Source organism: Megascapheus bottae, chromosome 12 (assembly GCF_031878675.1).
Source record: "Megascapheus bottae isolate mThoBot1 chromosome 12, mThoBot2.hap1, whole genome shotgun sequence".
Classification (NCBI taxonomy): Eukaryota; Metazoa; Chordata; class Mammalia; order Rodentia; family Geomyidae; genus Megascapheus; species Megascapheus bottae.
This window is the reverse complement of record NC_143520.1, coordinates 56670967-56695377: the sequence shown is the minus strand read 5'-3', so window position 1 is coordinate 56695377 and position 24411 is coordinate 56670967. Positions and strand designations below refer to the sequence as shown.

Genomic DNA, 24411 nt, shown 5'->3' with positions numbered 1-24411 from the left:
ATGATTTATTCTCTACAATACTTTGTTAAAGAGTTCAATGATTTGCACTCAGAAGTTATATAGCCAAGAGGCAACCAAGTGTTATACAAAGAATTGGTCTGAAGTCTTTGCACTGAAGGCCATACAGTCTCTTGCTTCAAGGAAATAAGAACAGAAAGAAACAAAAAGAACATGTAGCTCCCTAGGCTCCAGAAATCTCAATTGAAAACAACATTAAGTTAGTAAAACTGTAGATGTTAACATATGGAAAACAGATCTTGTGCAAAATATTAAAATTAACACCCAGGACTTGTTTTGTATAGATTATTTTTATTATAAACAGTAAAATATATGTAATGTCTCAACTACAAACCTTTCACATGAAGAGGTCTCTAACATGAATTGTTTTGATATTATGAAGCGAAAAGTTTTAAGAACCTCACAGTTGAAACAATCCAACACTGACAAACTCTAGTGATCAAAGACATTCTCTTTTAGTTCATATAAAACAAGGACAATTCATAATTACAGAGAATGTCCTAGCTGTGGGTAGATGAGACAAGCCAACTTTCCAGACCAAAAGGCACTCACAGCTAGGGATGAAACAAACTCTGAACCAAGCTAGCAAAGTTGGGCTGGTTCCTTGATAACAGTGGTTATGTACTGTTAAGCTCAAGTGGCCCAAGGACAAAGGAAACATTGGGCAGGAAACATTCCCTTTTCTCAACCTACCACTCATTCAGCATGGACTGGCCACCCTCATGAATGTTTTGGTAAGTGTGAGGAAGGCAGTCAGTTCCAGTTCAGAGCTGTCACCTCCCTATGCAAAGCTGCCACATGGATGAGCCACACGGTAGTTTTCCTGAGAGCCACCTGCCACATGTTTCCATGAGGTGACAATGACCAAGCACTTCCAGACGTCTTCCTGACTAGGCCTTGGTCAGGACGGGCATTGACAGTGCCGATTCCTTATGGGGCCAAAGAGTTTCCCTTGGCTGACTCCTGGGCTCTCTTGACAAGTCAAGAAGAACCCGACCGAGCTTCTCCATGGCTGGACTCGTGTGGGAGCATGAGGGAATGTGCAGGGAGTAAGGCTTCTTCACTCCAAAACCACCGAGCCCACTTCAGTGTGGTGCTGGGCTTAACCAGCCCGATTCTTGTGCACTGATTTTTTTTCCCCATTTCTTGGGTTTAAAATTTTTCTGTTCATTTTCTTAAATGGCAGGTATCCTACCCCACCCTCAATAAAATAAAATACATATTATACACTGGGGAAGACAAATAGGGCAACATTTCTACAAGAAAAATAGGCTTGAGGAGCATGGCACTGTAAATGCTTGCATGACCAGTCTCACTGAGCGTGCTCAGGGGTTTAGCACCATTTTTTTTGCTTTTTTTAAATCTTAGAAATTAAACACAACTTTTAACATAGAACACTTGAACAGTAATGAGTGTAGCCCTATGTGTCAATACTGTTGTACAAATTGAGGTGGATGGCTCACTCCAGAGCTGACCACCCTGACACCCATCATGGCACCTGTGTACCTACCATAGATAGCATCTATCTCTAATACACTTATCACCTTCAGCAGCAGGAACTCATGAGACCCCATCACCATCACTAACATTATCAGGGGTGCATGGCAGGCTGAAGGAACCCAACTTGGCAGGAAAGAAGCACAGCCTGGGCACTCGGATGCCACCTGCATCTCCCCCATTCACCCCAGGTCTTCACTAACAACACAACCTACCCCTCACGTTCCTTCTGAGGAACTTAGAATAGCACAAGTGTCCCTTCTCTCCCCCTCCATTCCTGGCAGAAGAAAATCCAAAAGATCTTTTGACAAATATCTGCTCATTTTGGAAAGCCACACTATCATCACATCAACTAAAAAATAAATTAAATAAAAAACATGTTCACTGGGTTGAAACCCGGTTCACTGCAAAAGTTCTCTAAGCATGTGTTGAAAACCAGTGTATCATCCTCAGGCTCCTTTCTTCCAGCTGGCCACCTCTTCTGTGGATCCACCACTCTAGCAGCGCCTTTGGGACAGTGCTTTCAGAACATCTCCCAAGTCTCCTGGTTCTATGAACTTTGCCACTGAATGAGTGAAGAATAGGCAAGGGAGGAAAACTTGACTTGCTGCTGGCTACTGGAAATCAGCAACAATGAGAAAAGGAAATGTCTTGAGTTTAAATGACTTAAAATCATGAATGATTTGGAAATTTGCACTGATGGGGTAAAAATTCCCAGTATGGTAGGCAACATAAAGATTCACCTTGTGTTAATTATACAGCTTTGTTCTAGTGTCCTAAGGACTGAGTATCAACTGTCTTTCCACTTCTACGGGCAAACTGGAAAAAGAAACTCCCTTGCTTAAAGGTCCCTCATGATGTCTGAAGAGAAAACCAGCTAGAAGACAGTGGATTCTCCCCTGTGACAACACAACCCAAATGCCTATTTGCACATCTATGCTTCTGAGAACTCAGATCCAGTTACATAGGCACTACTACCAGAAGAAGGGTGAGGTAGCCAGGAGGTGAGAAGTCTCTTTTCACACCTGCTTGCAGCGATGACATCAAGACCTTCTATAGGCATCTCCAACTCCTCTGCAGGCTACACCACACAGCTCTGTTCAATACCAGGAGACTTGATGAAGGAAAAAAAAAGCCAAAAAATCCAGCTGAGTGGGGTGAGCATTAAAACCCCCACAGCTTATTGAGCAATGGGATCTGCAACGCCATCCAAAGGGCTTCCGATCTGCATGTGGGTCTCTGTCCAGGAGCCCTGAAGGACTCACGGTGCCCACATTTGACCCTAACATGGCGTCCACTTATGAAGCATGGAGGTTGTGATCAACTCTTGGTATGCAATAAATTGGAAGTTTAAAAAAAAGGAATTTAAAACAACCTAAAAATGTTTCTTGTTGGTCTCCGTTGCCCAGACTGCCAGGGGAATACACCTACTTGACGGGAAAGCTGGGGGGTTGGGTGTGGAGTAAGCTTTCATGGATCACCAATTCCAGCTTCCAGAGTGTAGCCGGCACACATGCGGCAAGTCACCAGACAAGGGTCTTCCGAACCCACAGTAATTCTCACTAGTCTCGGAGGAGCCCCAATCCAATGGACCCCATATTGAGGAAAGGCTGAGATAAGGCTTGGGCCCCTAAAGTTCTGTTTCATTCAGTGTAACCCCACACCCCCTCAGTCAATGGAGGCAGACTTGGCAACGGAAGCTAGCATCATAAAATGGTGCAGTAATAGAAGTAACTGGACCAAGAAGAGGAGGCATCTGCTCCAATGATGTCATAGCCACTGGTGGCCACAGGGGGGTGGGACTGGTCATGCAGCCGTGTGTCAGGAGTAATGATTGTAGAGGGGCGGGGCATGAAGAGTGCCATTCTGGAAACAGTGCTGTCGAGAAGCAATATACTCTGCATAACTGATTGTCACCTTCTCACTTCGGTACCTGTATAAGGAAACAGGCAGGGGTATTAGGAACCCCAAGCATCTCATTTTGAAGTCACTCAGCAGAGAAAACCAAAAGCTCATCTCATATATTGAAAGAATAAAATGGAAGACCAAGAGCAATCTTACTTACAGAAAATGAAAGACAGCACAAGAAAACAATGCTGTTATTACAAATGAACAAGATGAAAAAGCACAATCACAATTCACCCCTGAGAATGTATTTCGGCACATCCCACCTTTACACACTACATTGCTTATTATCAGGCTTGCTCATAAGCAATCTGCTACTGGGTCTGGATGAAGAATTTCAAGGTCAAATTAAATGGGTGGCAAATTGGAAGATGGCTACACCAAAACCCAGTGTAAACTGAACATCTACTTTCAGGTTAAAATGAGATAAAATTGGACAAAAATGCAACCTCAATTTTGCAAAGAGCAACAAGTAAGTTATTGTAACTAAAAATGGGCACAGATACCTAATTCTGGGTCAAATTCTGCTGAAGCAGGTTAAAGGATCCTTGGGCTATATAGAACAGGTCTCAATCCCCAGATGAATATGCCATTATCACAGGGTCATCAGAACAGAATTCATAGCACTTTGGCTTTGCTCTGGAAAGAGCCATGAGTCAAGATGCGAAGCATGGGGTGTTACAAACCTATGGAACCTACTACAGACCACAGGAGCTGGGTGTGACAATCCTTACCCAGAGCCATCTCTTTCCCACTGTAATCACTCCTCCACTGCAAGGTGATTATTCCTGAATTTTGACAGGGAAATGGCTGTTCAAATAAATTGTAATAATAATAGTAATAATGCTTTGTATTTGAAGAGTGTTTTTTTTTTTCTTTTAATTTTAAGATTTTGGTGCTGAGAATGGAATTCAGGGCCTTGTGTCTGCTATGCACTGAGCTACATCCCCAATCCCTTAATTCTTGGAATCCAAAGCATTTAAAAAACACTGGGTTATCTTCCAAACAGACCTGTGAGGCTAGTATATAGTGACTGAGCATTTTGCAGATGAGGAGTCAAATAAGAGGACCAAAGACGCTAACCTCTCAGTGTTTCCAATGTCAGCAGGGACAGGAAGATCACTGACATCTACTGATCACTAAGTGCTGCTAAACCATGGGCTGGAAACTCTGTATACATTACCTTACCACATCCCTAGAACAACCCGAAGAAATCACCACTCACATCTTACAGACAGGAAACAGTTCAGAGAGGTGGAATAACTGGCCCAGGTCACACAGCTAGAAGGTACTCAAGTTGGGGATTCAGAACCCAAGTCACTGCATTCTTTGAAATGAAGTAGTTTGCCCACAGCAGTATTATACCTAAAGTGGGAGGTGTTTCCTTTTAACTTCTTATAAAAGGTCTCTCTGACTCTCGCATTCCCTGACACTTAGATGTACTGTGATTAGAAGCAGCATCTCAACTGACTCTGAATATCTGTACCCAGAGCCTTCCCTCCTAACTTAAACCTTCCCTACGCCTCTCAACCAAATATTTGTCTTGAAGACTTCACTTCATCCAGTAGGCCTACACCTGCTCCAACCTCCTTGAGAGCATAGCTATGGAGAGAAACAGCATGCTAGAGAATCTTTGCCTTTACACTGCTAGGGTTGCTTCCTTAATGCTTAAAGCTCAACTCTCTTTCTTTGGCTTAGGAGAAAACTTTGTTTCTTCCTCTTCCTATCAAAAGTATCCTCTATTCAACCCCCACTACATGAAAGTAACAAGAACAAGACAGTAGCTTACCTGGTGAGTTTGATTGATTTTCTGAATTCACTGGTAATTGGAGCTTTAAAACCACCTTTCCTGAGCAAGGAATCTATTGTCTGGATCTGGTCCCAGTCTGAGAAGAACAGAGGTCACAATGTCAACAAGAGGGGTATATGCTCGAATATGGCCCATATAGGATGACAAGTGGAATTTAAGAAGTAACAAACACTGCTGAGGCAAAAGTCACTCTGATAACGACCCATATACTGGGAGCACACCTACTGAACTGACAGTCCAGTCTCCACTATACATCCTTGTATCTTTTCTTTAAGGTGTTATTTCAGTATAATTATCAAGGAATAAATAGGGTCTGTGTAGTCCTGACCTGTTAGTCCTGTTAGTACTCAGGACTGCTGTGTGACGATGGTTCATTATCATTATATCAATATCACTGCATTACCCAGGTTTGACCTGCTTCAGTCTCTAGAACAGCAGGCATGATCCACTACCCAGGTAGAAAAAAAGTAGTTAAATTCTGAAGCTTTTAGTTGAGCATCCTTCCTTCAGCTTGATAAGTGCTATGTCCTGATTTCTATGATAGAGAACAGAGTAGGAAACAACAAAAAACAATCCTATCTGTTCCTTTTGGAAGAAACTGTTCATATCTAAACTGTTGAGTCACTCACACACATTTTAGCAGGCTTGAACTCAGGGCACCATATTCTTTCTTTTTTTGGTTCTGAGACCGAGACTCAAACTTAGTACCTGACACTTAGCTCACTGGCTGGTGCTCTACCATCTGAACCATGTTTCCAATTTCAAGAGTCTTGCACTCTTACTTGGCTTTATTGCTTATAGCTAGTGATCACCAATGGAGCCAAGCACACAGTTTCAGCTGTTTATTTTGACAGTTGTGGAGCTTGAATTCTGGATCTGGGCACTGTCCCTGAGCTCTTTTTTCTTTTTTGCCCAAGGCTAGTGCTTTATAATTTCAAGCCATACCACCCATTCCAGTTTTATGGTGGTTAACTGGAGATAAGAGTTTCATGGACTTTCCTGCCTGGACTGGCTTTCAACTGTGATCCTCAGATCTCAGCCTCCTACGTAGCCAACCTCCTGATTACAGGTGGGAGCCACTAGCATCTGGCTCAACTTTGTGCTGGTTTTGGGGCTTGAACTCAGGGTATGTGTGCGGTATTTTTGCTCAAGACTACTTGATCTACTACTTGAGCCACAGCTCCACTTCTGGCTTTTTCATGGTTAATTGGAGATAGTATAATAGACATTCCTGTCTGGGCTGGCTTTGAATCTAGATCCCCAAGCCTCCTGAGTAGCTAGGATTACAGGCATGAACCACTGGTGCCTGGCACCAGTCGGCAATCTGACAGAAGAATTTCACAGATCGGTCTACTTGAATCGGCTTGGACCTAGGCATCTATCTTCAAATGTCAGCCCCCTGAATAGCTAGGATTGTAGGACTGGGCAACTAGTACCCAACAATCTCCCCCCCCCCCCCCCGCACACACACACAAATTTTGTTTTTGTTTAGAGCTCTGTGGTCAAAGGTCAGCCCTGTGAATAGCTAGGATTATAGGACTGGGCCATTAACACCCAAAAAAAAGAATGTTTTGGTTATGGGGCTTTTGGACTCTGGGCCTGTGCCCTATCCCTGAGCTCTACAACTCAAGGCTACCAACCTGCCCCGGGGCCTTGGTGTTGTCCCTGAGCTCTTCAGCTCAAACTGCCACCCTACCCCTGAGTCACAGGACCACTTCCAATTTTCTAGTGGATAATTGGAGGTAAGTCTCACGGTCTTTAGGGTTTTTGGTACCTGGGGTGGCTTTGAATCAACATCCTTAGATCTCAGCCTCATAATACTTGAGCCACAGCACTACTTCTGGGTTTTCCTGTATATGTGATACCAAGCAATAGAACCTAGGGCTTTATGCATGCTACACAAGCACTACCACTAGGCCATACTCCTGGCCTCATATTGCTTTTGAGAACATTTAACACAGTGACATCGGAAACAGGTCAATCTCTTTCCTTATAATTAGGTCATTAATATACTTAACCGGATATTTTTCTCTATTCCACGTTCATACCCAACAAATACTATGTCTCACATATTATTTTCAAAAAGAAACTAATTCCAAGAAAAAAAAGAAAACGGGGTTACATATCATGAAAACCACAAACACTTAAAGGTATTCTTCTAGATATTGTTTTGAAGACAAAATCCACTTTCTAATAACATCTCAATTATACAAATTTACTACCAAGTTTATTAAAAACAGCATGAGTATGTTTTGCCCTTTGCTAAACCACATAACACTGTTAGTGACTACTATTCACCCGCTTCGTAATAATAAACTCTATAATGTGCTCAGATTGGTTTGCTACAATTAACCACTCTAGCTCAGAGCCAAGAAGTAGAAGTAAAACTATCCACTGAAAGCAATTAAATACAGGAAGTATTTCTCCTTTTCTTCTCCCAGGCTCTTTGTCTTTGTGGGAGTTTGCTTTTGTTCTACAGAAATTTTAAAGTAATTCGGAGGCATTCATTCTTAGTAGCAGTAGGGTTGGTTAAGTGATGACATGTTTCATTCTCTTGTCCTTTAACTAACACTATTAAGTGGTACATTCCTTCTTTAAATACCTATTTCTCCAACTCACCTTGTTCCTTAGCAACCTCAGGTAAATATGTGGCTGTGCGTTTGACACCTTTTTCATTGATGAATTCAATTCGAATTCCATGAACCCCTACCTAAAAACAACAACAAAAACAAACACAACCAAATAAATGGATTTACTTATTTTAGTGAATGATACTATCCTCTGACCTGCTGGGTAAAGGAGAAATTCTTGTTTTTCATCACTTTCTCTTTTGAGGTATAGAAGCAAGCCAAAAGAAAAAGAAAAAAAAAAAAAAGCTCAGTTTTAGAAAGATGACATTGATCACAATGCACTGCACACACCATCTGACTTGTAGAATTGAAACTCCTTTGTATTATACTACTAAAGTTTAAAAAGCCCGTTTTAAAGAAAGGTCAGCTGTGTTGTCATTTATCTGGAAATATGAAGACTGTAGAGATAATTTTTCTTGGCCAGTCGTGGAGTTTGAACTCAGGGCCTGAGCATTGTCCTTGGGCATTCCTCAAGGCTAGCGCTCTACCACTTAAACCACAGCACCACTTCTGGCTTTTTTTGTGCATATGGTACTAAGGAATTGAACCCAGGTCTTTGTGCATGCTAGACAAGCACTCTACCACTAGGCCAAACTCCTGGCCCTTCCTTCTGTTTTGTTTTTGAGACAGGATCTCACTATGTACGTAGCTCAGGCCGATGGTCTAGAACTCATGATTCTCCTGACTCTGTCTTCACTCCTGGTTTCACATGTGTGTGATTTTATTGTTATTGTGGGGCTGGATGCTGTCCCTGATCTCTTCAGCTCAAGGCTACAGCCCTACCACTGGAGCCACAGTGCCACAAACTGTTTTCTAGTGGTTAACTGGAGATAAGAGTCTCCTGTTCTTTAAGATCTTTAGTGCCCAGGCTGGTTTTGAACCTTGATCCTCAGATCTCAGTCTCCTAAGTAGCCAGGATTACATGTGTGAGCCACAGTGCTCGACTAATATATGTGTGATTTCTAATTTTAGTTTTTCTCAAGGAGTTGTCAATAAAGTTCTGCGATGTTTTCTGCTATCCCTTTTTTTCTTACTAGAGATGGAAGAACGTAGAACAGAATAGACTGGGAAGAAATAGGGGCAGAAAAAGTCTTTACATTTATATTTCTTCCTACTCCTAAATGAGTATCCTTTTCTCTGTCTCCTATGGTACCCACACTGATTCCAAACTGGGCTTGCACCTTAGTCCCTCTTTCAATGAAGGAGATACATTACCATGTACTAACCCGAACCCAAATGCAGAGTTCCGAATGCGGCTGTTCTCACCTCCCAGTCCAGGTAATCACTGGCATCCTCAAAGTTAGTAAGGAGGGAGACAGAGCAGAAAAGTTTAGGCAGCTCCTCTCGGGTCAGAGGGGGGAATCGGCTGTCCTTAAGTGCACTAGAGGGGAACAGAATATGTAAGTGAGGTAGCTCCAGAGTAGGAGCCAACATTGCATACTACATAGCTGAATGCAGAGACACACAGAGAACATCAACCATCCATCAACACCAATGTGAATATTAACTGTATATATAAGAACAGTTACATGTTTCTAGATTACAATCCTTATATTACCTGATTACCAAAAAGGAATTGTTCAAAATCTATCCCTTACAGAAAATAAGGTCAAGTGTTCCCAATACTAGCCAATGTATGTACAATGCTTAAAGTCTGATTTATTACCTGGTTAACGTGTATTCCCTGAGTCCTGAATGAAGATTCATGGCTGAGAAGGTCCCAATGCAGCCACGAAGCCGTTTGTCCCTCCCCGTCTTCCAGGTCACAAAGAGAGGACTAAACAAAGCAAAGCAAGATGATTGGAAGGGGGTGGGGAGAAGGAAATGGGGACAAAAACATGAGAAGGGGTATCAATGTGTGAGAAGTAATGCATCTACTCCCTGATAAATGTAAATCTCTATTACCCTGACAATAAAAGACCCCCCTCCCCAAAAAAAGCAAAACAAAATATTCTCTAGGGCTGGGAATGTGGCTCAGTGGTAGAGGGCTGGTTAACATATGAAGCCCTGGGTTCAATTCCTTAACACACATAAATGGAAAATGTCACAAGTGGTGCCGTGGCTGATATGCTAGAGCACTAGCCTTGAGCAAAAGCAGCTCAGGGACAATGTCCAGGCCCTGAGTTCAAGACCCAGGACTGACAAAACAAAAAACAAACAACAAAACTGAGCCAGGCACAGTGGCTCACACCTATGGAGGATGAGATCTGAGGATCAAGGTTCCAAAGCCAGCTTGGGCATTAAAGTCTGTGAGACTTATCTCCAATTTCTAGTGAGAAAACCAGAAGAGGCCCTGTGGCTCAAAGAGGTAGGGCGGTAACCTTGAGTTGAAGAGCTCAGGGACAGTGCTTAGGCCCAGAGTCCATGACTCACCACCCACCAAAACAAACAAACAAACCAACCCTATAAAATATAACCAGTTCAAGTCTTCCTTTCATTCTCTCTTTTATTGTGCTTTTTGTTATTTTTTGACAACCGTGGGGTTTGAGCTCAGGGCCTGAGCACTGTCTTTGGGCGTTCTCAAGGCTAGCACTCCACCACCTGAGCCACAGCACCACTTTTAGCTTTTTCTATGTATATGGTACCAAGGAATCAAACCCTGGTCTCCGTGAATGCTAGGCAAGCATTCTACCACTAGGCCAAACTCCCAGTCCCCTCCCCCTCTTTTTAAAATTAGTATCCATATTACCTGGCACTAGCATTCATGACAACATACTTTGCCTATATATCTCTGAACCCACCCATTTGTAAGCATTTTCTTTAAGTCTACATTGTCACAACCATTCCTGGCAAACTACAACTATTTTCTGCTTATGGTTTTTAAAAAAAAAATCACTATGCTTTTTTTCTTTTGTTTTTGCCAGTCCTGGGGCTTGAACTCAGGTCCTGAGCATTGTCCTTGGGACATTTTTTGCTCAAGGCTAGTACTCTACCACTTCCAGCTACTTCCAGCTTTTTCTGAGTATATGGTACCAAGGAATCAAACCCAGGGCTGCATGCATGCTAGGCGAACACGCTACCACTAAGCTATGCTCCTGGCCAAAATCACTACGCTTTTCAAGAAAGTTTCTTATTAACAGAAATCTATTTCTTTTGCTAGGTCAAATCACGCTTTATTAAGAAGTAAGATTCCTCTATACTTCTAAAATCTCCAGCCCAATAAATAATCTTGAAATAAATACAGTAAAACTGACTTTTGATGGGATGTCAATGGCCCACTGGGACTACTATGGGTTTGCTAATGAATAAGGTGAAAGTGAGCCTTGTTATTAGCTCCTAATAAGTAAAAGCTCCTAATCGCCATTCTGGTTCTTAGGCACCACCAAATCACTTGAACTTTGACACTACTAGGTCCCCAATGGCATGCATGGCCATCGTCTCAAATGACAATGTTACTTCTCTGCATAGCAAGTTAAATGACTTACTCTTGCTGTTCTGGATCACTAGCAACAAGCCTTACCCTCTTCCCTTTACCGAACCCATTGAAAGTTCTAACCATTTTTCATCCCATTACCCTTTGCTCAAATAAATGTTAGATAAGAATTCCATCCTGGTCAAGAATGGCCTCCAAAAGATGCCTCTTGCATCTTTTGTCCTGGTGACTGATTTACTTACTAGGGGTCATTGGTGAATCTAGGAAGTCGTGGCTGTGGGAAGCCATAGAGGTGACAGTAGAGCACGTCAAAGCAATAGCAGCACATTTCTGCAGTCACCACCAGGTTCTTGGTGGTGTTGGCAGGTCCATTAGGCCGGGGGAGAGGGCTCAGCGCTCCCGATGTGGGATTCATCCGTGTGATGGGAGAGTTTCCAGGTGCCAAGGTCAAGTCCGACACATTCTCCCGTCCACTGCTGCTGTCCACATGCTGGTGGTTTTGAAGCGGTCCTGAACTAGAGCCAGGGACAGTTGTGGACTGGTTCCCGTGCCCGTGCGCTCCACTTCCAGATAACTTTGGCTTCTTGACCCCACAACAGCCAGCTGCCAACTTGGGCTCAAGTGGAGGAACACAACGTCTTTTTCCCATCCTGATTTGGTGCTCGTGATCTGGAATGCTGCAGAACCCTAACCAAAACCAAAAAACAAAAACAAAACAATTAAGCACAAAGACAAAGTGTTTGCAAAGAGTCAACAAATTTTTTTCTACCTAAACCTCCAAGTCAAAACAAAAAGATTAAGACAAGAAGGGCTATAAGATGGATGCTGGTGGCTCAAGCCCATAATCCTAGCTACTCATAAAGCTAAGATCTAATCACAATGTGAAGACAGCCAAGGCATGAAAGTTTGTGAGATTATTAGCTCTCAAATAAACCATCAGAAAATGGAGTGAAGGGCTGGGAGTTTGGCCTAGTGGTAGAGTGCTTGCCTAGCAGGCATGAAGCCCTACAATCAATTCCTCAGTGCCACATACACAGAAAAAGCCAGAAATGGTGCTGTGGCTCAAATAGTAGTGCTGGTCTTGAGAAAAAGACTAAGGACAGTGCTCAGAGTTAAAGCCCCAAGACTAGTAAACAAAACAAAAAAACAAAGAAAAAAAAATACAAGGAAAAAAAAAAAGGTGAAGTGGAGCTGTGGCTCAAAATGATAGAGCTAGCCTTGAGCAAAAGAGCTTAGGGACAGCACCCAGTCCCTTAGTTCAAGCCCTAAAACAATAAAAACAAAAAGATTGAGACAGAGAAGGGATAGAAGAGACCTCAAGTTCTAGACCTGAAAGCCCTCACCACTTCCTAAGCCCCCCCATACCCCCCCACAACATTTATAGCCACTGTGGACAGACAAAAATAACAAGCTGACTCCCTTTCCCCCAAAACATTCTAGAGACAAAGAACAGGGCCAAACCTGTCTATAGGTGATATTTCAATACCCAACAGAAAACTGACTCTGACATGTCAGACAGACAGGGATGGCTTTTTTTGTTTGTTCTGAATCAGGGTGTTGCTATGTAAGACTGGCATTAAATTCATAATCTCCTGCCCCTGATTCCCAAATACTGGGATTACATGTATTTTACCATGCCAGCTCAGGTTGCTTTCTGTTTTTGTTTTAGAGGTGATATACAGTGGGGTTACTGTTATATAAATCAGTAATAGTACATTGTTTTCCTTTTGCAAAGTATCATCTGTACCCTCATTCCCTCCCCCAATCTCTGCCCATGAGTTGGGTAGTTCACCTTCATCAATATCCAGTGCAGCCAGTGGGTCCCACTGCTGTATTTTCTACCCATTTTTCCACTGGCTTGGTACCTTCTCCTACCTTCCCTCAGATGTACATGTGAATACACTGAGGAAAAGAACACAGAGCTGAGTGCCGGTGGCTCAGGTCTATAATCCCAGCTACTCAGGAGGCTGAGATCTAAGGATTAAGGTTCAAAGGCATCCCAGGCAAGGTGAGACTCAACTCCAATTAACCACCAGAAAACTGAAAGTGAAATTATGGATCAAGTAGTAGAGCACTAGCCTTGAGGTGAAGAGCTCAGGGACAGCACCCAGGTCCAGAATTCAAGCCCCATGACCTAACAACAATAAAACTCCTTAATTTCCATTTCCTGAGGTTCATTTGGATAAATATTTTTAAATGATCAAATGCACTTAGACATTGCACTTTTGTGTTCCTTTCCTAAGAGTATCCCCCTTTCATCTTTGTGAATGCCTAGAGTCTGGTATAATTTATCATGTCCCAGTGTATTTGAGATTTAGCCTCTGCGAAATGCACCATCTGTGTATCTGAGAGCAGCTTACCTTTTCTTTTTAGTTCTCCCCCATCCTCCCACCCAATCCTGTGGCTTGACCTCAGGGCCTGGGCTCTGTCTGAGCCTCTCTGTGCTCAAGGCTAGCACTTTATCATTTTGAGCCTCAGCTCCACTTCCAGCCTTTTCTGGTATTGAGGAATTGAGCACAGGGCTTCATGTATGGAAGTGTTCTATACCAAGCCACATTCCCAGCCCTAGTTTTACTTCTGTAACTTAAAACTAGTAATGTTCAATTATTGTCGGTATCATTCAGTTAGTAATAAAATTTCAATTTCAAGCCAGGAGCGTAGCCCAGTGGTAAGAGTGCATGCCTAGCAAGCCCTGGGTTTGATTCCTCAGTATCACAGCATTGGAATCTGACAGAGACTGTAGTTCAATTCCTAGCTCTGCCATGTAACTGCAGTGGTGCTCTGGGAAGATGCTCTTGCTTATTAATCTTTGAGGTTCCTCCTTTGATAATAAGCCCTGAAAGCACAGCTGAATCCTAGCCATTCTTGAGTTGTCATACTAGGGGAAACTGAAACAGGAGCCCATATGATAACAGAGCATTGTTGTACACACTTATAATCCAAATACTGAGACAGAATGAACATGAATTTGAGGTCAGATACGTCTGGAATACATAGTCAGATTGTCTCTGTTCATTGTTGTTGGTCAAATGTAGTGATACTTACCAAGTAAGTAGTAGTGATGACAAGTATTCCTTTAAGGCATTATGAATATTAAACTTAAAACCTCTGGCAAGGGGCCGGGAGTTTGGCCTGGTGGTAGAGTGCTTGCCTAGCATGCACGAAGACCCAGGTTCAATTCCTCGGTACCCCACATACATAGCAAAAAGCCAGAAGTGGTGCTGAGGTTCAAGTGGTAGAGTGCTGGCCTTGAGAAAGTCCAAGGACAGTGCTCAAGCCCTGAGCTCAAGCCCAGGACTGGCAAAAAAAAAAAAAAACAAAAACAAAACCTCAGGCAAAAGTTACTACTGCTGGGGCTGGGAGCATGGCCTCGTGGTGGTGTGCTCGCCTAGCATGCACTAAGTCCTGGGTTCGATTTCCCGGAACCACATAATATAGAAAAGCCAGAAGTGGCACTGTGGCTCAAGTGGCACTGTGGCTCACCAAGATATGTAAGAGTAAGAACTGCCAATAAAATCCATTGGGTTCAGGGGCCGGGAGTTTGGCCTAGTGGTTAAAGTGCTTGCCTAGCATGCATCAAGACCCGGGTTCGATTCCTCGGTACCACATACATAGAAAAAAGCCAGAAGTGGTGCTGAGGCTCAAGTGGTAGAGCTCTAGCCTTGAGAAAGTCCAAGGACAGTGTTCAGGCCCTGAGCTCAAGCCCAGGACTGGCAAAAAAAAAAAAAAAAAAAAAAAAATCCATTGGGTTCAGTCCTTTTCCTAAGAGGATGGTAAGAAAACAAATTACATTCTCTAGTATGCTACAGACTAAACCAGTAATTTACAGACACTTGTTTGTTAATAAAAAGAACAGAAAAATAAAAATCAAAATCTAAAGCACAAACAATACCCAGGCATCATACAGAAAATTTTTTAAGTTCTCACACCTTTTGTCCCTGTCATTTCAGTCCACAATGAATGTCAATGGCCTGAGTTCTCATTTGACTCTATTTTGTAGAGTAACTATGGCTGTGGGTATAGGACACACATCACATGAAGCAGTAGGACTATCTCCAGAAAGCTGGAATTTCAATAAGGCCAATATGGCCTTAAGTTTCTTCCTCTAGTCCCAAAATTCAAAGAATCAAAGTGTAAGGACTAAAAACTTAGGTTTTACAAAAAGCCTTTAAGGATTCTCATTGTATCAAGTTATCCCTGAAGGACTAGCCAAATGTTACAAGATGTTGGCAAAATCTCAGGTGTTCCTTAGCTGTGATACTAGCTAGTGAACTGACTAGTTAAATGCCTTACAACAGAATAGAGGAGATTTCAGGTTTTTTGTTTGTTTTCTACTTGTTACTAGAGTTTGAACTTGGGGCTTTGCCCTTGCAAGTCCAGCACTCTGTCACTTGAGTCATGACCTCTAGCACTAATAAACGGGATTTCAAAGCGCACCAATGCCAATGAACTCCAGAAATTGCCTAAATAACACAATCATATGCAGCAAGGCAACATAACAATTAACACCCAGTGTTTACATTTACTGTCCCTCCATGTCCTTTCAAGTATGATTTGACATAGAAACAACCAAAATCTTTTTATTTATTTAATTTTTGCCAGTCCGGGGCTTGAACTCAGGGCCTGGGTGCTGTCCCTGAGTTTCTTCTATTCAAAGCTAGCACTCTTATCACTTGATCAAGAGTGCCACTTCCAGCTTCTTCTGTTTATTTGGTACTGAAGAATTGAATCCAGTGCTTCATGCATGCTAGGGAAGCAGTCTACCATTAAGCCACATTCCCAGCCCACCAACCAAAATCTTGGGGCTCTTCATGCCCAAATATTTCTTCAGGAAGCTTCTAAGCAAATAATCTGTCAAGTTTACTAAATCTAATATCTAACTTTGACAGGTTTAATATATAGCTAATAAATTTCACTTCTGCACTTTCTTCTCTCTCCATTTCCCCTCCTCTTACTGAATTATTTTGAAGGCAACTTTAAAGCAACGATAAACTAAGCTACAGGTAAACATGAAATGAATTAGGGTGCTGATATTAGATACCTTAGCCATCACATGTTAACATGTACTGTTATCTACAATTTTATCAAAATTATCTCTAAGTTTGGTAGTAACTTAAACCTACTCCATCCGGGTAGTCATCTGATCTTTTGAGTTCCAGACTTAGCCCTCTGAAAATTACCATACCAATCAAAACATACTCATGCTCTAGCTGCTTAGCTGGATGATTCTGAGAGAACAGCTTAAAAACACACTTCATTGTAACAGCATTATAATGAATCAAAGTAACCATGTGATAAAAAAAAAAAAAGTCTCGGGGTAGTGGAGTAGCTCAGTGGTTGAGCATATACCAGCCCCAAAACAAACTCATCTACTAAACAACCCACCTAATATTTTTTGGGGGGTGGGTCATGGGGCTTGAACTTGGCCTAGGCACTATCCTTGAGCTCTTCAGCTCAAGGCTACCTCCCTACCTTTAAGCCAAGCCACACTTCCCATTTTCTAGAAGTTAATTGTGCCCCGGCTGTCTTTAAACCTTGATCCTCAGATCTCTGCCTCCTGAGAAGCTAGAATTGCAGGTTTGAGCTACTGCATCCAGCTTCTTCCTAATATTTTTTGTTTGCCTATTTCTTTTTTCTGTGTGTGTGTGTGTGTGTGTGTGTGTGTGTGTGTGTGTGTGTGTGTGTGTGTGTGTGTGTGTGTGTGTGTGTGTGTGTGTGTGTGTGTGTGTGTGTGTGTGTGTGTGTGTGTGTGTGTGTGTGTGTGTGTGTGTGTGTGTGTGTGTGTGTGTGTGTGTGTGTGTGTGTGTGTGTGTGTGTGTGTGTGTGTGTGTGTGCTGATCCTAGGGCTTGAAATCAGAGCCTGGGTGCTATTTGAACTTTTTTGGTGCTTAAATGGTGATAAAGTCTCATGGAGCTGGGAATGTGGCTAGCAGTAGAATGCTTGCCTAGCATGCACAATGCCCAGGGTTAGACTCCTCAGTACCACATAAACAGACAAGGCAAGAAGTGGTGCTGTGGCTCAAATGGTAGAGTGCTAGTCTTGAGCAAAAGCTCAGGGACAGTGCCTTAGCCTGAGTTCAAGCCCCAGGACTGGTAAATTAAATAAAAGCAAATAAGTCTTATGGATTTTTCCTGCACTGGCTGACTTCCAACCACGAACCCCAGATCTCAGCCTCCTCAGTAGCTAGGATTATAGGTGTGAGCTACCAGCACCTGTTTTCTTTTAAAACAGAGTTACAGCTCAATTTGTAGCTCTGGTTCCACTGTTAGCTGATTGTGGTTATGTTAGAACCTAAGGATGACTGAAATATGCTCTCAGATTCAATCGATATCTACCCTTATGAAAAATGCATATAGCTTAATAATTACAGCAAATGTGGGTATTTCACAATTACAGCAAATGTGGGTATTTCATTCTAAATGTAGTACAATTAACATCTAAGTACACTACTTGGTCCAACTTATACTGGAAACTGCTAAAACACCATAACTGATCAGTCTTACACACAGGTGCCACCTATGACTAATGATTAAGGCCTTTCCCCTAACAGATAATATGTTTAAACTGCATTTAGAATTTTCTTTTCCTTTTAAATTGTTCATTTGCCAGAGTGGCAATTTATAAATCATATTCAGTACTGGGACAAGAATCCCAGGACACTGACAAAGCTTGCCAGGCAGTAGTGCTTTCCTCCTTGCTACCTTCCCAGGCTACTAGACCCATTAAATAAAAACCCAGTAAGCTGATGTCTCTTTCAAGCAAGAGGGCAAGTCTAGAATTTGGGGTGAGAGTATAACTTTGGAATGTGTTCAAATACTAACTCTAATGTTCAGAGTCTGAGTACAAACCAAGGCAAGTTGTTAACATCTCTGTAGACCTGCTAATACAGAGAGCTATTTGTGAACGTTCAATGGTTAAGACATGAAAGAATCCTTTGGCACTGTTAAGTCTCTGCTAGTTATAATCAGTATCCCTACCAATAGAAGTAGAATTGGTTATAAAAAGAACAGAGCAAGCCAGGAGTGGTGGCTCACGCCTGTAATCCTAGCTACTCAGGAGGCTGAGAACTCAGGATCAAGGTTCAATGCCAGCCTGGGCACTAAAAAAAGTGAGGCTCTTCTCTCCAATTAACCTCTAGAAAATGGGAAGTGGGGCTTTCAAGCGCCAGGACCAGCACCCAAAAATTAAAAAGTATTTGTGAGGTGTGTAAGAGGCAAAGAAGAGCAGTCAAGAGTAGTTTTGTTATAGACGTCAGATATGTATTCAAGTCAAGCCTTCCTTAGATGAACATAGGCTGTTGTTTCCTTTGTGACACAGACAGCTGAGTTGAAATTTAATAATTACATTATGGGCACTGAAATGGCACCTGAGCTATATTATTCCAGGACAGTCACATGAAGAGCGCACATTCTGTAATCATCCCAAATAATTATTTCCACAGTTTTGAAACTGTCAACCATAACTCACACACACATAATTGGATGTGTGAATAGGTCTAAATACAGATCTACCTAAGCAGCTAACTTTATATTTTATATTCTTAAAAAAATCCACCTTGACAACTATATTTTCATACTAGGTTTTAAAAAACATTAGAATAGGTTTGGAAGTTTTCGTTGTTGCTGTTTGTTTTGTTTTCAGTCCCTCTTTCCCTTTTTATTTTTTCTTCTTTCTTTATGCCAGTCCTGGGGCTTAAACTCAGGGCCAAAGCTCTGTCCTTGCTGAGCTTTCTCAAGGTTAGGCTCTACCTCTTGAGCCACAGCACCACTTTTGGCTTTTTCTATGTATGTGACCAAGGAATCCAACCTGGGTTTTCATACATACTAGGCAAGCACCTACAACTAGGCCAAACTCCTGGCTCCCCTCTTTCTGATTTCTATGTGACTTATAGCAAGGTGGCACTACTTTCTTGGCCTTGGTTCTTTCATTTGGAAAATGGAAACTTTTGTCCTATGCCTCCCTCAAAGGGTTTGGGGAGGCTCTGGCAAGTTGAAAAGTACTCTGAAAACATCACAGGTAAAAGTGCTGGGGATAGAACACAAACAGAAGGTGGATGTGGTAACTCAAGCCAGTAATCCTTAGCTACTCAGGAGGCTGAGATCTGAGGATCAAGGTTCAAAGCCAGCCAGGGCACAAAAGGACTTGAGACTCTCATCTCCAATTAACCTCTAGAAAAAGGGAAGTGGAGTTTGGCTCTAGGGCAGGGTGGTAGCCTTGAGCTAAAGAGCTCAGGGACAATGCCTAGGCCAAGGGGTAAGGTGATAGCTTTGAGCTGAAGAGCTCAGGGACAGCATCTGGGGAGAGTTCAAGCCCCAAGACCCACACCAAAAAAAAAAAGAAGAAAAGAAAATGGGAACTGGTGCTTGGCTCAAGGGTAGGGTGGTAGCCTGGAGCTGAAGAGCTAGGGGACAACACCCAGGCCCAGAGTTCAAGCCCCAGGCCAAGATTTCAAGCCCCATGACCCACAAAAAAAAAATGTTACTCAGAGGCCAGGAGTTTGGCCCTATGACCCACAGAACAAAAAAGAACACAACACAGAGGCCTTAAACATTCCAGGCAAGTGCTCTACCATGAAGCAACACGCCCCACACACTATCATTAATAAACACAGAATGGCCTGGTACTAGTGACCCAGAACTGTAAACCTAGCTACTTAGAAGGCTGAAATATAAGGATCCTGGATTAAAGCCAGTTGGGCAGGAAAGTATGTAAAATTTACCTCTAGCAAATCAGGAGGGGGAAAAAATAGCCCCACTTCCCAGGTAGGAAGTGGGGCTATCACTCAAGTAGTAGAGTGCCAGCTGTGAGCTTTAAAAAAAAAAAAACAAAACACTAAGGGATCAGGGAGAGTGGCTTACACCTCCTAGATACTCTGGAGACTGAGATCTGGGGATCAAGGTTCCAAGGTTCAAACCAGCCAGGGCACTAAAGTCTGTGAGACTCTAATTAACTACCAAAAAATTGGAAGTTACACTGTGGCTCCATGGGTAGGATAGTATCCTTGAGCTCAAGAGCTCAGCATCCAGGCTCAGAGTTCAAGCCCCACAAACAACAACAACAAAAAGCTAAGGGATAGTGTCCAAGCCCTGAGTTTAGACCCTACTATTAGAAGAAACAAGCCCACCAAGGAAAACAAAAAGAATGCTTTCCCATTAAAACTTTATCAATAAATTTTATATTTTCAAATCTGTGAGAGGATTTTTAAAAAAAAAATACTGCTAAGTTCTGAGGATTACAGTTCAAAGCCAGCCTGGGAAGGAAAGTCTGTGACACTTTTTTTCCAATAAGCTACTCAGAAAAAGCCAATAGTAGCACTGTGACTCAAGTGGTAGAACAGGAGCCTTGAGCACAAAGAGGCTCAGGAACAGTGTTTGGGTCCTGAGTTCAACCCTAGGACAGGCAAAACAACAATAAAACCAATCATATGAATAGGCTGGGTAACTGGTTACTCATACCAATAATTCTAGCTATTTAGGAAATTGAAATCGGAGAATAGCAGTTCACAGCCAGCCCAGTCAGAAAAGTCCATTATCTCCAATTAACCACGAGAAAAAGCTGAAGTGGAGCTATGGCTCAGGTAGTGCTAGACTAGTGCTAGATTTGAAGGGAAATAAATATATCTCTAGGATAGGGCCGAGGCCTTTCAAACCCCAAGACTAGCATAAAAACCCCATATGAGGGGCCGGGAGTTTGTCCTAGTGGTAGAGTGCTTGCCTAACATGCACGAAGACCCAGGTTCAATTCCTTGGTACCACATACATAGAAAAAAGCTGGAAGTGGCCCAAGTGGTAGAGCTTTAGCCTTGAGAAAAGGCCAAGGACAATGCTCAAGCCCTGAGTTGATGGCCCACGACTGAAAAAAAAGAAAAAAACATATGAATGATCAGAACCTCTAAGATTTAAAATAACCTCTTTTGCTGTCTTTACAAAGTAAGAAATTTGAGTAGGGTGCTGGTGGCCCATGACTGTTATCCTTATCTACTATGAAGCTGAGATCAGAGGTTCATGGTTCAAATACAGCCCAAGCAGGAAAATCCATGAAACTGATCTACAATTAACTACCAAAAGTTGGGAAATGGATCTGTGGCTCAAAGTAGTATAGAGCTAGCCTTGAGAAAGGGGAAAAAAGTCAGTAAACTGAACATAGTGGGAAGCCACACCCTATAGACTAAAATCATAAAAGAAATACAATGCTACATTTACCACTAAGGTCATGCTAATACTTTTATTTTCATTCAGTTTATTAAGACCAGTCCACAGGTAGAGTGGTAGAGTGCTTGCCTAACATGCATGAAGACCTGGGTTCAATTCCTGGGTACCACATACATAGAAAAAGGCAAAAGTGGTGCTGTTGCTCAAGTGGTAGAGCACTAGCCTTGAGAAAGCACAAGGACAGAGCTCAGATCCTGAGTTCAAGCCCCAGGATTAGCCAAAACCAAATCAAAACAAAACAGTCCAGGGCTAAAAGCTGATGGTTCATGCCTGTAATCCTAGCTACTCAGGAGGCTGAGATCTAAAGATCACAGTTCAAAGGCAGGAAACTCTGAGACTCTTATCTCCAATCATCAGAAAACTAAAAGTGGCACTATGGCTCAAAAACGCAAGAGTGCTTGGGGCTGGGGGTTTGAGCTAGTGGTAGAGTGCTTGCCTAGCATGCACGAAGACCCATGTTCGATTCCTCTGTACCACATACATTAAAAAAAGCCAGAAGTGGTGCTGTGGCTCAAGTGGTAGAGCTCTAACCTTGAGAAAGTACAAGGACAGTGCTCAGGCCCTGAGCACAAGCCCAGAACTGGCAAAAAAAAAAAAAAAAAAAAAAAAAAAGAGCGCTAGATGTGAGTGAAAAAGTTCAGGGACAGTACTGACACCCTGAGTTCAAATCCCATAGCACCCTGAGTTCAAGCCCCATGATGAACAACAACAAAAAGACAAGCCCAAGCTAGCCTCTAACTCAAGATCCTCGTGTGCTGTGATTACATTACAGGCATTCAATCACTCATACCTGGCTACTCTGATGAGTTAATGGAAAATAAATGTCTTGACATATTTATTTCATAATGAGCAAGCAGAAGGACTTCACCTCACAAAGTACACAAGAGGATTTCTTCCTTCTGGAAGAGCTAGGGATCCCAATCCAGGGTTTTAAGTGTTAGGTATCACTGAGCTAAATCCCCAGCCCTTCAAGGAAGTAAATTACAAAAAGAACAAAGTACACCTACAGAAGCCTAAAACCAAAAAGAACCAATGACATTCCATTCTATATGTCCAAGATAATACTCACTGAAAGCAGAAAATTTGTATTGTGAGAGAACAGCTACAACAGAGGAGGGGATCTATTCTGCCTCTGGAATGGATTTTCTTCCTTCCAATTCCATTCCTTCTTCTTGTACCTAAGATGTAAATGCAGGTGCAGTGAACAAACAAAATCCAGGAAGTGTGGTCAGATCCGGTTTTTGAAAAGTTACAACTCAGGAGATCCATTTTTGGAGAAAGAAACAGCCAGAGAGCAGGATCTCCTTTCTTCAAAGGTTAAATATGAGGCAGAAACAGCAGGCTGGTGTCTTGCATCACCTCACCCAGTGTCTTCATTAAAGGAAGACGCTTAAGATCAAAGATCGTATTGGACTTGTGAACACAAGACACATATTAAAACTTCCACTACCAATGTAGGTCAAAACGTGCTCTCAGGTCAGGACATATATCATTTCGAGGCTCTCTGCTGGTTTCAGAATACAAGCATTATTTCTAAATCCTCTGCAAATATAGTCCTGAAGAATTACTGGACACCGTGCCAGAGCCCTGACAGGCCATATTGCTATGCCAAGAGAACAGTAAAGTAGTCATCCATCCTTCTTCAAAGTCTTGCATAAATCTCTTTACTAACTCTATCCACTCCCCAATACTAGACAAGGAGCTAGTCCCAAAGGCGTAAACAGGAGCGTGCAGGTCCCACCCACACTTTCCAGGGAGAGGGCAGTGAAAGAGGATAGGCCCAGCGGGAAAAGGGTGAAGGAGCATGGCAGAGAGGAGTCACATCAGGACAGTGAATGGAGGACAAGCAGTGAAGGACAAAAGCCCCCCAGAAGAGAGACGCATAAATCAACGGATGTAAGATGAAGGGATATTGGACACGGGGCTACTGATGGATATGTAAAGAGGGACTCCGGGCAAGGCGGAATGGGGGGAGGGCAGAGGAGGAAGAGGAGAAAGCGCGAAAGCCAAGAGTTAAGCAAGGAAAAACAAGACCGGATCTGGACAGGAGAGGGCAGAGGGGGGCACCACAAGTACAAGGAAAAGGTGGAAGGTAAGAAGAAAGGAGGTGGAACAGCAGCGTACAGGGCACTCGGGGAGTCGGACAGAGCCCAGGGCGACGGGGGCACTCGGGGAGTCGGACAGAGCCCAGGGCGACGGGTACAGCTGCGGGCGGCGAGCCGCGGGGGTGGAATCCAGACGCCGGCGGGGGAGGGGAGGGGCGGGCAGGGGAGGGGGCGGCGGGACGGTGGGAGGGCGCCGCCAGGCGGCGCCGGAGACCACCAAACTTTACACGGACCCGAGACTGTTTCCTGGAGGGAGAGCCGGAGCCGGCTGCAGCCGGAGCCTCGCCTCGCCCGCCTCGCTTCGCCTGCCTCGCGGCCCGAGGCAGCGGCGGTCGCCCGCTCGCCTCCTCCCCAGCCCGGCCACCGACCCCTGCACGGCCCTGCCCTCCGCGGGGACGCACGCCCCGCGGCCCGGCCAGCCTCGGGGCGCGGCGGCCCGGAGCCCCTCCCCCACGCCGCCCCGGGACCCCGGCCCGGCACCCCGGGATCCGCGCCTGGCCCCCGCCCCGGCCCCGGCGGGAACGGGCCCGGGAAGCCAGCGGCAGCGGCAGCGGCGAACCGAGGGAGGCCGGGCCGGGCGGCCAGGGGGACGGGGAGCGCGGCGCAGCCCGAGTTTCCCACCTTTTCTCCTGGCCCAGACGCGGCCGGGGCAGACGGGACCTCTCGCGCTCTGCCTCCTCCTCTTCTTGCTTCATGGAGCCATACGCCTGGGTGGGGGCTTTTAAAGAGAAGCGGGCCGGACGCCAGGCGGGGACCGGGCGGGGCGAAGAACACCCGCGGGCGGGTGGAGGAGGAAGCGGCGGGGCGGCGGCGGCGGCGGCGGCCAGGAAGAGCTGGAGGTATTCCCCGGGCGGCTGGAGG

The 24411-nt window shown here is 43.8% G+C and overlaps 1 protein-coding gene across 3 annotated transcripts; it reads right to left on the bottom strand.

Annotated features, from left to right (window-relative positions):
* On the bottom strand, nucleotides 1–24411 carry Ammecr1l (AMMECR1 like). Of its 3 annotated transcripts, XM_090343016.1 has the most exons (9): nucleotides 24172–24411; nucleotides 22515–22623; nucleotides 11476–11920; nucleotides 9527–9637; nucleotides 9127–9241; nucleotides 7850–7940; nucleotides 5210–5306; nucleotides 4155–4208; nucleotides 3377–3448 (listed from the first exon to the last, which is right to left on the bottom strand). In XM_090343016.1, the coding sequence occupies exons 3-8, from the start codon at nucleotides 11880–11882 to the stop codon at nucleotides 4181–4183; spliced, it is 849 nt and encodes a 282-aa protein (XP_090199142.1). In that variant the 5' UTR covers nucleotides 11883–11920; nucleotides 22515–22623; nucleotides 24172–24411; the 3' UTR covers nucleotides 3377–3448; nucleotides 4155–4180. The 3 variants fall into 3 exon arrangements, with proteins under 3 accessions (XP_090199139.1, XP_090199140.1, XP_090199142.1); XM_090343013.1 differs by lacking the exon at nucleotides 4155–4208 and having other exon boundaries at nucleotides 1–3448; nucleotides 24172–24406; XM_090343014.1 differs by lacking the exons at nucleotides 4155–4208; nucleotides 22515–22623 and having other exon boundaries at nucleotides 1–3448; nucleotides 24172–24406.

What these genes read in the sequence shown, in the direction of transcription:
- Ammecr1l (XM_090343013.1), bottom strand. Translation starts at nt 11,882, where the DNA reads ATGGGAAAAAGACGTTGTGTTCCTCCACTTGAGCCCAAGTTGGCAGCT. An exon ending in TGAGGTTGCTAAGGAACAAG is followed by an intron (nt 5,307 to 7,849) that starts GTGAGTTGGAGA and finishes TGTTCTTCTCAG; the next exon opens with ACTGGGACCAGATCCAGACA. An exon ending in AAATCAATCAAACTCACCAG is followed by an intron (nt 3,449 to 5,209) that starts GTAAGCTACTGT and finishes TTCCTTATACAG; the next exon opens with GTACCGAAGTGAGAAGGTGA.